Source organism: Raphanus sativus, chromosome 8 (genome assembly GCF_000801105.2).
Source record: "Raphanus sativus cultivar WK10039 chromosome 8, ASM80110v3, whole genome shotgun sequence".
NCBI classification, from domain to species: Eukaryota; Viridiplantae; Streptophyta; class Magnoliopsida; order Brassicales; family Brassicaceae; genus Raphanus; species Raphanus sativus.
The window spans coordinates 4,516,647-4,530,961 of NC_079518.1; the positions used below are offsets into that span (position 1 = coordinate 4,516,647).

Here is a 14,315-nt window from a genome sequence, read left to right on the forward strand (position 1 = left end):
TCCAGACTAGCGGCGTGTCTACGTATCAGCCTACGGCCGGAATACGCCTCGGTCACCGGATTGGAGAAGCCTAGATTTTAAATTTAAAATCAAGAAAATTTAAAATCACATTAATATTTACATCATTCTCGGATTCGTATATCTCCTCCCATTATGGCATTAATAATGATTCTTTTGAAGAATATAAATGTATCTTACGGTGAGATGTTTTAGGTTTTCTTGTACAATTAGATTTTTTTTTTTTTACAACAATATACTACTCTAACATGATTCCACCGGTCCAGAAAGTCAAATCGGAGGTATCGAATCGACATATAACATAGCTGAAGATGAACTCCTTACACCATGTGCAAGCTTGTCCGCCATTGTGTTATGCGTCCTTGGAATATGTCGGATTGTGAAATTGGGGAAGAAAGTCTTACATTGGCGAAATTCCTCTATATGCGCGTAGTGAATGCTGGCCATTCTTCAGGTGAGGACACCATTTTGACCAGTTGAGAACAATCCATAGCAAAAACCACATCTGAGAACTGCAGGGTCTTCATGCACTCCATTGCCCATATCAGCGCTTCACACTCTGCGTGTAAAGGAGATAGGCTACGTCGAAGATTCATTGCCCCATCATCTTGTCCTCTGAATCTATCTTTCGGCAATACCATCCCTGTCCAGTAAAAACATCTTGTTCCTTCCAAGATCCATCAACAAAGCATACTCTAGTAGACCCCAAAGTTTGCCAATCGATAGGAGTATGAACATTTCCATTAGAATTTTGTATCAATAACTGTGCCTTTGATCAAAGTGTTTCCTCAAGATCCGCTATCCGTAGAATTTCCTGTGGATTCCCATTTCTATTTGTGTAAATCTTATCATTTTGATTTTTCCAGATATACCACATAATCCAAGGAAAATAATTTGAGTCTACTTCGTTTGGTATCCTCCAAAATAGGTAATCCAAACTTGTGAAGACTGAAATTGCTGGAAATATTCCTGGTGAGGATGGGACCCGGAATAAGGCCCATGTTTGTAGAGGTACAATTAGATTTACAAGGAATATTCCAGCCTACCAAAGAAACTTCCAGGCCGCAGCTTGCTTCACCTCCACGGTCTGCATTGGTCCTTCATCAAAACTTTTCTGGATATGCATTCCTGTTTTAGGATTGAGAAAATTACCACAAGTTTTCATGTAATACTAAATCTTAATCATACAAGGCAGAGACCATGCAAGCACCTTGATGTTCTTAAAGTATCTATCGTTTGTTGTCTGGATGAGTGAAAATGTTGTAGACTGATTTAGGAGAAAATCCCACGCTGACTTCTACATTCAAATGGCAAGACGAACCATTTTGTTTTTTCACCTGCAATATCTATTTTGTTCGAACTCTACCTACTCTTATATTTTGAGAATGTTTTGGGACTCTGATCATACCTGAACCTTGGGATCTATCCATGAAGGATTATTTCTCCAAGCTTGTAATTGCTTCTCTAACTTCTACTTGTCTCTACTCTAATCATGAGTAGTCTCTATCTCTGTCTCAAGAGTCTTAACCAAGCTTTGCTCTTTAAAATTCCTTACTATGAGTGTATCCTATTTAAAAAAAGAAAGTTTTCAAATTCAAACATGATGTCCTGAAAGTATTATAATTGAAAATGACTAACAAATATTATTTTAACTATCGAAACTTCATCAACTTTATTTATTATAAACACTAATACAAATATAAAACTAAAAAATACACATTTGACTAGATGTCTTAATAAACAGTTTTGGTGGCATATTCTGTTGAGACTTGGAATTCTCGTCTAGAGAATATTTATCGTTGTCCAAAAAAAGAAAAAGAAAAAGAAAAAGAGCATTTATCAAGTCTGAACAAAAGCGCGTAAGAGCATCTTTATCAACTTGTCCTTAGCTTCGTCCTTAGGTGAATTCGGCATAGGTCCTATGAAAAATGTTCCAGACTTTCTTCATTTGTCCTTTTATAAGAAACACTAGATCTTGACCCGCACTTTAGAAGCGCGGAATATTTTACGATGAAAATTTTATTAACAACTTAACAAATATTTTGGTAATTTTAAAGAGTGTATTTAAAATATTTTGTATTTAAATCAGTGTTTTTAAGTCCAACCCGATTGTGATTCTACCGGTTAATCCGAAGATCTGACAATTCAATTTAGATTTTAAAAATATTCATATTAAAAAAGTGAACTGATGGATGACCGATATGTAATCTGATTTGATTTAAATTGTAATAGTTTCATAATTTGTAATCTTATAATCCAAAATTTAAAGTTCATTACTTTGCAATTTATGAATTATGACGTTTCTACAAAATTTTAAAGAGAAAATGATAGATATAAAATAACAAAGATTAATAACTAAGATTAATTACTAAAAATATTAGTTATTTTATAAAAATTTATTGTTTGGAAATATTGATAATAGTATAAAAATATATTGTTTGGAAACATTGATAGTAGTATAAAGAAATAAGTATATTGTTTGGAAACATGGATAGTAATATAAAGAAAGGAATATTAGTGATTTAATGTAGGTTTAACTATAAAGTATAAAAGTGCATTTAATTTAAAAACTTACAAAATAAATGTTAGATCCAACAGAATGTTTCTGTTTTATTAAGATAGATCCCACACTTGTCCCACACTTCTTTCCCATTGATTTCCTCCATTTAACAGAAAATAAAAAGAAAAAAAAAATTAAGGACTTTTAAAAATCCTGTCCGATAAAGATGCTTTTAAAGTATTCTTTTTGCATCAATAGATGACGTGGCAAAGAAGTCTCTGTTAAAATAAAATACATTCGATGTGAGATTTTCAAAGATAATGTGACGAGATTTGACAGATCAGAGAGCTGGGCGTGAGATTTTCTTATCAAGCATAATCAAGTGTGCAAAGAGAGTTGTGTTGATTAGATTAGAAAGTGGTCAATGTTGATTCACAAGCTGTAAAGTCAAGTTATTCTGGTTAAACAGATTCGTAGTAATTTGTTTAAAAGCTTTTAAAATATTGAATTAGCCTTATTTCTGGAGTGCATCTTTTCTCTAAATTCTTTAAAGTCTTCGGGCAGCTCAACCGTTCGTATACTCTTAGCCGTGTTCTGAAGTGCTTTGAGCAGATTTTTGGAGGTTTTGATGGTGTTCCCACGGATGTACCAAGAAAGCGGCGGTAGATTAAATGGAGGATATAGCTCAAAGTATTGGTTTACTGTCAATTTTGACGCAATCTTTCCTTGGTCACCACTACATTTTTTGTATTCTTCTAGACTTTTTGGTAACCTCTTTTTGCACAATCGTTCTTGATCTATATATATAGGCTCCACTTTAAAGTTGCCTTGGAACACTTTCATGAACATTACTTTCTCTTTCTTATATTTTCCCTGTCAGTAAGCTGAGTTAGGTACAAAACAAAGGTGTTGATTCTTGCGAGAGAAGCTTTTTACCGTAAGATCTTTTTCGTTTTCTTCCACAATTAGATGTAACGGGATAGGTATAGACGTCAGCGATAAGAAGTCATGAACCACAACTTTCTTCACCTTGATGACCCGCCTCGGACCATCCTCCGTCAAAACCTTTCGTTCTACGTTTTTCTTGATAACAAAAAAAAAATCACATTCTCACATATATTTAATACCACATCGGAATCATATAATGATCAGAAAATAAAACCATAAGGTCGCGCCACTTCTTCTCATCAAAAAACGAACTGCCCCATGCATCAGTCAACCATAAGAAGGTTTGTTGAGGCGCGGCTCCTATGGTCACTTCTAAGTTCATATGGTAAACACCCTTCTTTGTTGTCACCTTCAAAGATCAAAATATCAAGAAATTTTAAGGACATTGTTCTTGATTCTACCAAGGCAAACAGATTTTGGACATTATATTTTGTTTGGAGATTTTTTTTTTCTTACCTTGACCTTGGGAGGGGGACTATGCCAAGGATGCTTCTTCTCTTCGTCATACCAAAGTATATGTTCTATCATCTCCTGTTTTTCATCATAAACATATTCTTTCTTCTTCTTGTTAGCAGGAGCATTATTATTAGTGTCTTTCTCTGACACCGACTTAGATTCGTCATTTTCAGATCTCTTGGACTCGGCCTACATCAACAAACGAAATAAAAATGTGCTTATATATCTATTTGACTTCCTCAGGTACTCTGATTGATGATATAAGCTGACCTTAAGAAGCTGTTGAGTGTTCTTACTGATCCAGCTACCAAATTCAGGGAATATACCCATTTCCTATTACTACCTGAGAGCAAGAGTAAATGACGATCTAAAACTTGCGTATATATATTATGGTTTGTGGAATGTTAGTTAAAGTATGTGACTATATTCTGCATTTTGAGAGAATGGTGTACGTTAAGTTTTGTGCATGGTGAAACAATGAAGTGGGAAGCTCAATTCTCGTGATTACATGACGTACAAGCGAGACTTTTCTAAGTAGAGAGAAGACCAAGTTCTCAGTAAAATGAATCAAAACCCACCAAAGTGCATGTTCCTTTTTTTTTGGTAAGTCCATTTCTTATTTTATTTTTAATGTTTAATCAATGGTCGGATCTGAAATTTAAAATACCATAAACATTTTGAAGTTAATTTTAATAAAACAAATAAGTAGACTCGCACTGCTTGAATCAGTAAGTTGTCAGATATTTTAGAGTTACAAGCTTTACATACGGAAATCAGTGAAGTTGGCAGCTCCATGAAGATGCAGATTCCTCAGATGTTCTGTATTAGTTCATGAAATTTTACAAGAGGTACTACAAGCGTGTGGCATGAAGATGGAGCTGAATGGGAGTTCGGGTTTATTGATGATCGTGGGCTTCCTGAATTAGAAAAGGAAAGATGATATGTGCTTGAAGACATATGGACGTTTTCCATAAAGCAAAAGGAGTTTGCTTGAAGGTGAAGTTTTCCAATAAAGATAATGGAAAGTTACTTTATGTGTATTGGAAAGACTTGGAGAGCAAATGGAAGACTTGAAGATTAAGTTAAAGACGTGGAGAACAAGTTCTGGTCTGCTATATAAGGAGGGATGTGCCTTATGAGAAAGTCAGACCTCACATAATAGAGAGAGGGGTTTCATTGTATATTGGTGTATCTGTTTGGTGTCGAAGCAGTGTCTGTAGTAGTTATCGATGGAGTCTGATGTTGACTTAGTTTGGTGGCGTTGGTGTTGGCGCTTTGTATGATGGAGTTAGCCATCGTGTGTAGCTCGTGGTGAGCTGTGTGTGCGTTTGGAGGATCAAGCGTTTTGTGTCACTGGTGTGCGTTGGGTACTGACATACTTGGTGAAGTACTTCCGAGAAGTGGAAGATCGAAGCCTAGACTCAGGGGGAGTTTAGCAAAGGAGGTTTCATTGAAGAGGTCTGTGAAGATTGCAGCTGTAGAAGACAGTGTGCTCTGGCGTGTCCGGATAGGATCTGTTGTATTCCTAATCTTTGTAGATTGCTCCTTAGAAAAGAGTGGTAAACACTCGTGTGTGTTGTACCATATAGCAATTGTATGTTGCTCCTTGTTCTAAGTCAATGAAATCTGGACGAGGTCCTGGGGATGTAGGAAACGAACCCCGTTAACAAATTTTGTGTCTATTTTACTATCTGCATTAGTTTCTCTGCCCTCACTACATTAACACTCCATTCTCGTGAGTTCTTGACATACAAGCAAGCGAAACCTAACTAAGGAGAGAATATTAGTTTTGGAACCATAACCCGGATTTAAGCATTAATCACAGTCATGAGTAAAGAGTTTATAACCATCAATAAATTTTAAAATCACAATCACATTAATTACATCATTCTCCGATTCGTATATCTCATCCCGTTACTTCTCCTACGTGATCTCCACCTCACCTTTATATACTCATCTTTGCTCTTCTCCAATACAACGCCGTTTTCTCCTTTATCATCATCTTGTCCTCCTCCTCCTCCTCCTCCTCCTCCTCCTCCTCGGATCCTAGCAGCTTCCGCGAGGAGATCCTCAATCATACTCTCTGTGGTTTTAATAGTAATCCCGCGAATGTACCAAGAAAGTGGAGGTGGAGTAAGTATAGCAGAAGGCTGAAACATCTGATCCATTGTCACCTTCGACCCTATCCTTCCTCGTCCGTTGCTGCAAGTATCATATTCTTCTCGAGTTTTTGGTTTCATGCGGTCACACAAATGTTCGTCTATAAACAATGGCTCTACTCTCCAACAACCCTCAAATACTTTCATGAACATCGTTTTCTCTTGCTTATATTTTGACTGCGCTCAGTAAGAAATTTTTTAAAAAACGATTTGAAGTGTGGTAAAGACAGAACAAACATATTGATTCTTGTAAGGAAGATTAATATATATCTTACGGTAAGATTTTTTCGGTTTTCTTGGACAATTAGATGTACAGGAAAAGTACCAGACCACCAAAGGAACTTCCAGGCCGCAGCTTGCTTCACCTCCACGGTTTGCATTGGTCCTTCCTCCATCAAAACTTTTCTTGATATGCATTCCTGATTAGAATTAATTAAAATATTTATTTTACTAAATTCAAACCATACAAGACAGAGACCATGCAAGAAGCACCTTGATGTTCTTGAAGTATCTTTTGTTATCTGGATGAGTGAAAATGTTGTAGACTGATTCAGGAGGCAGTCCCACGTTAACTTCTATATTCAAATGACAAAACGAACCGTTTTGTGTTTTCACCTGCAAAAAATATCAACTTTTGTTTGAATACTACCTTACTCTATGTTTTGAGATGTTTTTTTTTTGGTTATGAACATACCTGAACCTTAGGAGGTTGATCAATCCATGAAGGATTAGTTCTCCAAGCTTGTAATTGCTTCTCTAACTTCTCCTCGTATCTATGGTTATCATGAGTAGTCTCTTTCTCTGCCTTGAGACTCTTAACCAAGTTTTGCTCTTTGACATTCCTTAATCTCTTGAACTCAGCCTATAACAACAAAAACAATAGCACATAAAACATGATCCAACTATGTTCTACATTTGATTAAGCTTCTAGAGATGTTAATGAAAGTTTAACCTTAAGAGGCTCTCGAATAGTCTGATTAATCCAGACCACAAATCCAGGAAACACATCCTTATTTTCAAACATATTGAATAACACTAACACTGGTCTTCTACTCTGATCTTGAAACTTCAGAGCCACCCAAAACAGAGCAAGATGAAAAATGACAAGATCAAGGGAAATAGAAAGTCAACGATATCATATGGTCTGAGGGAGACAGCCTATACAGAAGGTTAAGTAGTTAATTAAGAAAGATGATTAGTATTTAATAATACGGATTAGTTGTGTGGAGGTTGAGTGAGCAAGTTCTCTTCTCGTGAGCTCCTCTTTCGACGTTAAAGAATGTGCGCAAAATCGGCTGAACATTGCTTTCGAGTCGTGTTTCTCGCTTGCCGCAACCGGTCCCGTGAAAGCCCTTAACCAGTATCCACTGCAACACTATCAGAACTCGACTCTGTTTTGCAATTCCAGCCTAATCATTGATCTTTCCTTTTTTTTTTTCATTAATTAAAAAATCAAGTGCGCAAAAGAGTCCAAAATGTAAAGATGTCTTTGTTGAATAAAAGAATTTAGACGTTTTGTTATTTATTAAAAGGTGTCGGTCAAACAGCGACGGAAACTTCCAAGCATCATAGGACTTAGATCTGTGATTAATGGGCCTATAAGCCGATTGTGATTAACGGTGGATTATTACTTTAGAATAGAGTCAGTCTACATATTTCGTTTTGGGCAGCTTCCAGTAACAGGCCGCTTAGGATGTATATCAGTATATGTCATTATGTCATCATGGGGTGAACGTACATGTTTATGTAAGAATGTCGAAGGTGACGTACATGTTTATGTACCCGCAAAGGAATAACGCAGTTTGTATGATTTTCATTAGTTCTTGACGTTAGGGGCGAGTTTAACATGAAGACAGAGTAGATAGTATTATGTGTTGGTTTAACTGTCTAATAATAAAACCACATTCTGTAATCACTTCCGTAGACAGGTCAAGAAAAAAATGAAGGATTAAAATCATTTCTTCTTCCTCTTTGTTTCAAACTCTGATAGAGTTTCTATCTTATTTATATACAAAACAAGGAGTCATTTTATATGACTCGAGGAAACTTGTAAACTGTTCAATCAAAGAATGGATCAACCAAAAGGGTTTATCATCTGTCCATAACGTTTTCTAAGAGAGAGAAACAAAAAAGATGTAATGCAAAGAGAGTGGTGGTGCATTTGCCTCCTTCAAGATGGAGCACAAAGTCAATCCCTGCCTTTATGGATCACTGTTCGTTGTCAAGCTCTTAATCTGTTCTTCTAGCTGCAACCATTTCACAAAACCATCATATATAAACGGTAATGGTAATCTAGTAAAGAAAGAAGACCATGGTGATGATGATGAATGTACACATTCACAATACCTGAGCGTTTAGTTTCTTCTGAGTCTCAACCTCCTCTTCAAGCTTCTGCACACTGCATCATTTGAAACCATTGGGAACAATCAATCGAATTCGTTTCCCACTTTTGGAAGTGGCGTAAAGAACAATCTCGAAAATGGTGGTTTATCTTTTATTACCTCTGCTCCAAGAAATGAACCTGAGAAGATAGAGCAGCCTCCCTTGCAATCTGTCAATTTTCACAACTTAAAAAGGCTCTTATTCTTATCCTCACAACCAACTTCCTCTCATGTCATTAGCAAAAATGAGAATCTAAAACACAACCTGCTCGCTTTCGGTAATCACGTTTGCATTTGTGGCTTCTGTTAAAAAAAAATGAAGATCTATAGTCAATGAAACAGAGAAGATGCAAGAAAATAAGCTCACAGAAGAACACAAAACTTACCAGCAGCTGGAGCATAGAGTTGAATCAATCCGCTTAGCCTCTCCTGCCAAATTAAGCACATAAAAGATAGTACTGTACAGCAACGTAGACCAAGAAAATAAAAATTGAAACGAAATAAACATGTATGAGAGTGGGCAATTATACCCTCAGGATGTCGTTGTTGAGCAGGAGATTCTGTAACGATGGGATGATTTGAGCAGCATCGCTAGACAAAGGATTCACAGCACTAGCAGCTTCTTCTTCGTTCTGAAGAAGCAACTCTAATCAAACTTCAACAGTCATTGCAAAATTAGCAAAACTAAAAGTTCATCAAATCTTTTGATTACCGAGACGTTTTCTTCACCGATAGGACGATCAACAACATCATCGCCAGCATTCTCAGGAGTCTCGTCATCTTTCTCAACCGGAGGCGATCTTGTTTCCGATGGACTCGACATTTTGCCTAACAATCAATCACAAAAAAGACGAGAAAGCTTGATCCGATCAAAATACTACTTCAGATCTCCATACGCAGTAACCTTAACAACGCAGTGAAGTTCATAAACAGTAACCTCTCCGCTAATAACAACACAAAGACAGAGACGACAATCATACGAGCTTATCCGATTCCAAAGAAAACGAAACTAAACTTCATAACCGTTCCAAAATCTATCTACCGATGATTGTAAACGATACAAAGTGCAACTACGAGAACATCGACGAAACGATCGAGTTACGATCAACGAAACGAGCCAGGAAGAAAACGAAGTAGGAGGGATCGTAAAATAAGAAATCGAACCGTTGCTTCCGTCACTTGTCATTGCGATCAGTCGGAGAGTGAATCTGGACGCGGTGAGCGAGCGCGACGGAGAGAGGAGTGGACGACGGTGGAGGATGAATTCCGTTAACGAATCGCCTTCGTCGAGGAGAATCTCTCTGGGAGTTCGTGGAGAGAGTGAAAAAGTTAGTTACACTCGCGGACTTTATAGGACCCCCCAAAAAGTTTGTTACGCGAGCGGACTTCTACTTAACCTTTAATTTGGTTTTTAGCGGACTTTGAAATCCGAAATCTCAGTTGTGAATCTTTTTTACCTCTAATGATCATAATTAATAAATTATTATAGTTTCAAATTCGTGAACAAAAAAAAAACTATAGCTCAAATACATCATTAGATAATGGAGGGCAAAAACAATTGCAATGCTCACCTTGCATCCTTCACTTCTAGATAGATTATAGCCACTCGTATCACATTTAATTTTGAAAATTGTTAGTATACTTCAACATTTTTTAGGTCTATTGGAGTCCTTTTATTCGTTCCGTGCGTAGAAAGAAAGAACCGTTGGACTCTTTTATTAAAAGAAATAGCCCAGTGATAATTTGGGAGTGCTCGGCATTTTCATTTTCAAGAATTTTTAAATTTTTGTCTCATTTGGTAAAATATTTTACCCTTCTAATTTTGTTCCATTTTATTTGATTTCCAAGTTTTTAGTGTACATTTTATATTTATTAGACAATAACGATATTGCTAGGAAAACATATTATTTTCTTGACTTCTTTGATCAATCTCATTGCATATCAATCTAGTGAAATTTTCTCTCCAAAACAATATGTTACTTTCTCAATAAGTTAGGTCTGTCTACTTTCATGTTTCATTCTCTTTAGCCGATAAACGATGCCCATATATGTAAACAACTGGACCTTCATATAAGTAATGGGCCACGGGCCTTCTTCTCTTCAGTGATGAGTCTACTAATTCATTTCCTTTTTCTTTCGACCGTACTTCTTTTTTTAAGTTCCCCAGGACTTTCGATCCATAATACTTCAAATCTCCATATTCTCATTAAAATTTTATTTGATGTCCATGCGCGAAAGAATTTTCTAGTAACAATTCCATGGAAATGTTCTATACCACTCTTAGACCACCAGCGCTTGATTATTCTTATTTTCTTTCCTGTTCAAACACTTATTTTCTATATAACGCAAAGGAAAAAGGGTTCTTGAGTTTACATGCGATTGTTACTTGAAGAGAGTGGAGAGTAGAGACATCGAAAGGTGTTATGTGTGTGTTGCAACTGTGTTAAAAACAGCCTAAGTGACTTATAAAATAATAAATCTCTAATCACTTACGTAGACATGTCAAGCAAAAATGAAGGACCTTCCTCTGTGTTTCAACCTCTGATGATAGAGTTTCAGTATTATTTATATACAAAACAGGGAGTCATTTTATATGACTAGAGAAAACTTGTAACTGTTCAATCAATCAATGGACCAACACAGCAGTTTATCTGTCCATAACGTTTTCTAAGAGAGAAAAAAAGATGTAATGCAAAGAGAGAGTGGTGCATATGCCTCCTTCAAGATGGAGCGCAAAGTCAATCCTGCCTTTATGGATCACTGCTGTTCGTCAAGCTCTTAATCTGTTCTTCTAGCTGCAACCATTTCAGGAACCATCATTATAAACGGTCATCACTGATGATGAATGGTGGGTGTGATTTGTGACTGCATGTACAACATTCACAATACCTCAGCGTTTAGTTTCTTCTGAGTCTCAATCTCCTCTTCAAGCTCCTGCACCCTGCAGCATTTGAAACCATGGGAAACAATCAATCAATCATTTGTTTCCCACTTTTGAAAGTAACGTAAAGAACAATCTCGAAAATGGTGTTTTTATCTTTAATTACCTCTGCTCCAAGAAATAAACCTGAGAAGCTAGAGCAGCCTCCCTTGCAATCTGTCAATTTTTCAGAACTTAAAAGGCTCTTATTCATATCCTCACACCAACTTCCTCTCTAAGCGTATGTCATTAGCAAAAATGAGAAGCAAAACACAACCTGCTCGCTTTCCGCATTCACGTTTGCGTTTGTGTCTTCTGTTAAAAAATGAAGATCTATAGTCAATGAAACAGAGTAGATGCAAGAAAATAAGCTCAACAGAAGAACACAAAACATATATACCAGCAGCTGGATCATAGAGTTGAACCAATCCGGTTAGCCTCTCCTGCCAAATTAAGCACATAAAAGATAGTGTACAATCACAGCACAAGAAGATGAATATAGAAAGCTATGAGTGGGGCAATTATACCCTCTGGATGTCATTGTTGCGCAAGAGGTTCTGTAGCATTGGGAGGATCTGAGCAGCATCGCTAGACAAAGGATTCACATCACTAGCAGCAGCTTCTTCTTCGCTCTGAAAAAACAAACTCTAATCAAACTTGAACAAGTCATTGCAAAAATTAACAAAACTAAAAAAAATTCATCAAATCTTTTAGATTATACCGAGACGTTTTCTTCGGTTGAGTTTCGTTCAACAACATCATCGCCAACATTCTCAGGAATCGTCGCCAGAGGCGATCTTGTTTGCGATGAACTCATCTTGCCTAAATCAATCAATGCAGAGAATCACAAGACGAGATGCTTAATCCGATCGGAAACACTACGTACTCAATCTCCATACGCAGTAACCTCCACCTAATACTAACGCAAGACAGAGACGACTATGGTGCGAGCTTAATCCGATTCCTAAGATCGATCAACTACGAGAACATCTATAAACCAACGAATCCAGCGAGAGTTACGATCAGAGATCAGGCTAAGAAAGAAAGCGATCGTAAAATAAGAAATCGAACCGTTACTTCCTTCACTTGTCATTGCGATCAGTCGGAGAGTGAATCTGGACGCGGTGAGCGAGCGCGACGGAGAGAGAAGTGGAAGACGGTGGAGGAGGATGGAGTCCGTTAACGAATCGCCTTCGTCGAAGAGAATCTCTCTTCTCTCTCTCTGGGACTTTGTGAAGAGACTGAAAAAGTTAGTTACACTCGCGGACTTTATAGAACCTCCAAAAAGTTTGTTACGCGAGCGGACTTCAAAAAGTTAGTTACACTCGCGGTCAATTGTGTTTTGTTGATTTACTGCTAATTATCGTAATTAATAAATTATTATTCGAATACTTCATTAGATAATGGAGCAAAAAAAAAAAAGATTTCAATATCAACATTCCTCACCTTGCATCTCCTATACAATTAGATTCAACATTTTTACGTCTATTGGACTCAAGCCAAAGGAAACAAAAAAAAAGAGATGATACTTGACGAGTCCTTTTATCGTTCCTTGCGTAGAAAGAAAGAAAGAAAGAACCGGTGGACTCTTATTATTAAAAAGAAGTTAAGAGTGGATATTTTGGGAGTGCTTGGCAGTTGCCATTTACATTTTAAAGACTTTATTAACTTTAGTTTTTTTGTCTCATTTTATAAAATGTTTTACAATTTTAATTATTGTTCCATTTTATTTGATTTTCAAGTTTTAATGTATATTTTATATTTATTTATCATGTATGACCACTAATACTATGCAATGTGTGTTTGTTATTAGTTAAAATATTTTAGTTAAATATTAAATAATCTTATTTTTTAAAAATATATGTTTCTTAAAGGACAATTCACCTAAAGAGTACAAATATAGTTTTATCATAAAAATAATACAAAATAGAAAAATGACTAAAAATAATAATATATAGCATGTTATAAAAAATTAAAAAGACAAGAAAATATATTTAATGAATAATATATTACTAACCATTTACTATTAGGGGTATATGTTTTTAATTGTATCTTTTAGCGACTTGCTATTTTATATTTTTGTGTGTTATTTTCAAAATAAAACATGCTTTACTGTCTTAAGATACTTATATTTGGACGTTTTAGGGAGAAAAAAAAACCAACAAATTTTAGCAAAAAAAAAAAACAAAAGAAAAAAGAAAACTAAACCCGAGCCATAACCATGTTTACCCAAACCAAATATGTTGGAAACAGGAAACCAACAATTTTGAAGACAAAATAGAGAGGTGAATTCTTCATAATCTCAGCGAGGAAGAAGAACAAAAGGTTTAGGAAACTGATGATTTTGTGGCTTAGATAAATGTGTGTCCTTAGTCTCTAGTTTTTGTGTTGCTCCGTCTTGTTTTTATTCTTTTTGCCAAGATGGTTCAAAAACTTAGTTGATTCTTTTGTAAGATCTTCTTTCATATAAAATATTTACAGTTTGGCAAAAAAAAAAGTATATGTTACTTTCTCAATAAATTAGGTCTGTCAACTTTCATGTTTCATTCTCTTTAACCAATAAACGAAAGCCCTTATATAAACAGTTGGACCTTCTTATAAGTAATGGCTCACAAGTGATGGCCCACTGGCCTTGTTCTCTTCAGTATTGTAAAGTAAAAATAGAGTATTTGTAGAGTAAAAACAGAATAAATATTGAATGATTGAATAGAAAAGAAAAAATAAAAAAGAAAAAATGATATGATATGAAATATTTTTAAATGTAAAATATAAGGTGTTGAATTTACAAAACATACCATTGCAGATGGTATTACAGATATTATAATGTGTGACACATAAACAGCCATTTCCAGTGTATCTGTATTTGCCACATAAAAAATCCAATCGATAGTTTGATTACTACTATTAGATTTAGACCCCCTTAAAACACTACC

The 14,315-nt window shown here is 35.8% G+C and overlaps 4 protein-coding genes across 5 annotated transcripts; all 4 read right to left on the reverse strand.

Moving 5' to 3' along the window:
- Nucleotides 1-2,901: 2,901 nt before the first annotated feature.
- Nucleotides 2,902-4,325, reverse strand: LOC108821228 (uncharacterized). The gene is made up of 5 exons (XM_018594274.2): nucleotides 4,193-4,325; nucleotides 3,923-4,111; nucleotides 3,681-3,815; nucleotides 3,455-3,601; nucleotides 2,902-3,391 (listed from the first exon to the last, which is right to left on the reverse strand). The coding sequence occupies exons 1-5, from the start codon at nucleotides 4,250-4,252 to the stop codon at nucleotides 3,014-3,016; spliced, it is 909 nt and encodes a 302-aa protein (XP_018449776.1). The 5' UTR covers nucleotides 4,253-4,325; the 3' UTR covers nucleotides 2,902-3,013.
- A 1,380-nt stretch (nucleotides 4,326-5,705) lies between these two features.
- LOC108821227 (uncharacterized) lies at nucleotides 5,706-7,545 on the reverse strand. Of its 2 annotated transcripts, XM_018594272.2 has the most exons (6): nucleotides 7,294-7,545; nucleotides 7,034-7,147; nucleotides 6,776-6,943; nucleotides 6,574-6,696; nucleotides 6,357-6,500; nucleotides 5,706-6,258 (listed from the first exon to the last, which is right to left on the reverse strand). In XM_018594272.2, the coding sequence occupies exons 2-6, from the start codon at nucleotides 7,103-7,105 to the stop codon at nucleotides 5,803-5,805; spliced, it is 963 nt and encodes a 320-aa protein (XP_018449774.1). In that variant the 5' UTR covers nucleotides 7,106-7,147; nucleotides 7,294-7,545; the 3' UTR covers nucleotides 5,706-5,802. The 2 variants fall into 2 exon arrangements, with proteins under 2 accessions (XP_018449774.1, XP_056847818.1); XM_056991838.1 differs by having other exon boundaries at nucleotides 7,034-7,544.
- Nucleotides 7,546-8,123: 578 nt separating this feature from the next.
- On the reverse strand, nucleotides 8,124-9,285 carry LOC130498462 (uncharacterized). The gene is made up of 7 exons (XM_056991839.1): nucleotides 9,175-9,285; nucleotides 8,993-9,094; nucleotides 8,849-8,891; nucleotides 8,728-8,765; nucleotides 8,583-8,632; nucleotides 8,428-8,479; nucleotides 8,124-8,327 (listed from the first exon to the last, which is right to left on the reverse strand). Exons 1-7 carry the CDS (start codon nucleotides 9,283-9,285, stop codon nucleotides 8,283-8,285), a joined length of 441 nt encoding a protein of 146 aa, XP_056847819.1. The 3' UTR covers nucleotides 8,124-8,282.
- A 2,220-nt stretch (nucleotides 9,286-11,505) lies between these two features.
- On the reverse strand, nucleotides 11,506-12,707 carry LOC108821236 (uncharacterized). Its single transcript, XM_018594284.2, has 6 exons — nucleotides 12,454-12,707; nucleotides 12,104-12,204; nucleotides 11,910-12,014; nucleotides 11,783-11,825; nucleotides 11,660-11,697; nucleotides 11,506-11,559 (listed from the first exon to the last, which is right to left on the reverse strand). Exons 1-6 carry the CDS (start codon nucleotides 12,473-12,475, stop codon nucleotides 11,506-11,508), a joined length of 363 nt encoding a protein of 120 aa, XP_018449786.2. The 5' UTR covers nucleotides 12,476-12,707.
- Nucleotides 12,708-14,315: the final 1,608 nt, after the last annotated feature.

Coding starts and splice junctions, on each gene's coding strand:
- LOC108821228 (XM_018594274.2), bottom strand. CDS start 4,252: ATGGGTATATTCCCTGAATTTGGTAGCTGGATCAGTAAGAACACTCAA. Junction 3,816..3,922: donor GTCCCCCTCCCAAGGTCAAG/GTAAGAAAAAAA, acceptor TGATCTTTGAAG/GTGACAACAAAGAAGGGTGT. Junction 3,392..3,454: donor AAAACGAAAAAGATCTTACG/GTAAAAAGCTTC, acceptor GCTTACTGACAG/GGAAAATATAAGAAAGAGAA.
- LOC108821227 (XM_018594272.2), bottom strand. CDS start 7,105: ATGTTTGAAAATAAGGATGTGTTTCCTGGATTTGTGGTCTGGATTAAT. Junction 6,697..6,775: donor ATCAACCTCCTAAGGTTCAG/GTATGTTCATAA, acceptor TATTTTTTGCAG/GTGAAAACACAAAACGGTTC. Junction 6,259..6,356: donor AAAACCGAAAAAATCTTACC/GTAAGATATATA, acceptor TACTGAGCGCAG/TCAAAATATAAGCAAGAGAA.
- LOC130498462 (XM_056991839.1), bottom strand. CDS start 9,285: ATGTCGAGTCCATCGGAAACAAGATCGCCTCCGGTTGAGAAAGATGAC. Junction 9,095..9,174: donor TCGGTGAAGAAAACGTCTCG/GTAATCAAAAGA, acceptor TTGCTTCTTCAG/AACGAAGAAGAAGCTGCTAG. Junction 8,766..8,848: donor ACTCTATGCTCCAGCTGCTG/GTAAGTTTTGTG, acceptor TTTTTTTAACAG/AAGCCACAAATGCAAACGTG.
- LOC108821236 (XM_018594284.2), bottom strand. CDS start 12,475: ATGACAAGTGAAGGAAGTAACG. Junction 12,205..12,453: donor GACAAGTGAAGGAAGTAACG/GTTCGATTTCTT, acceptor TGATTGATTTAG/GCAAGATGAGTTCATCGCAA. Junction 11,698..11,782: donor ACTCTATGATCCAGCTGCTG/GTATATATGTTT, acceptor ATTTTTTAACAG/AAGACACAAACGCAAACGTG.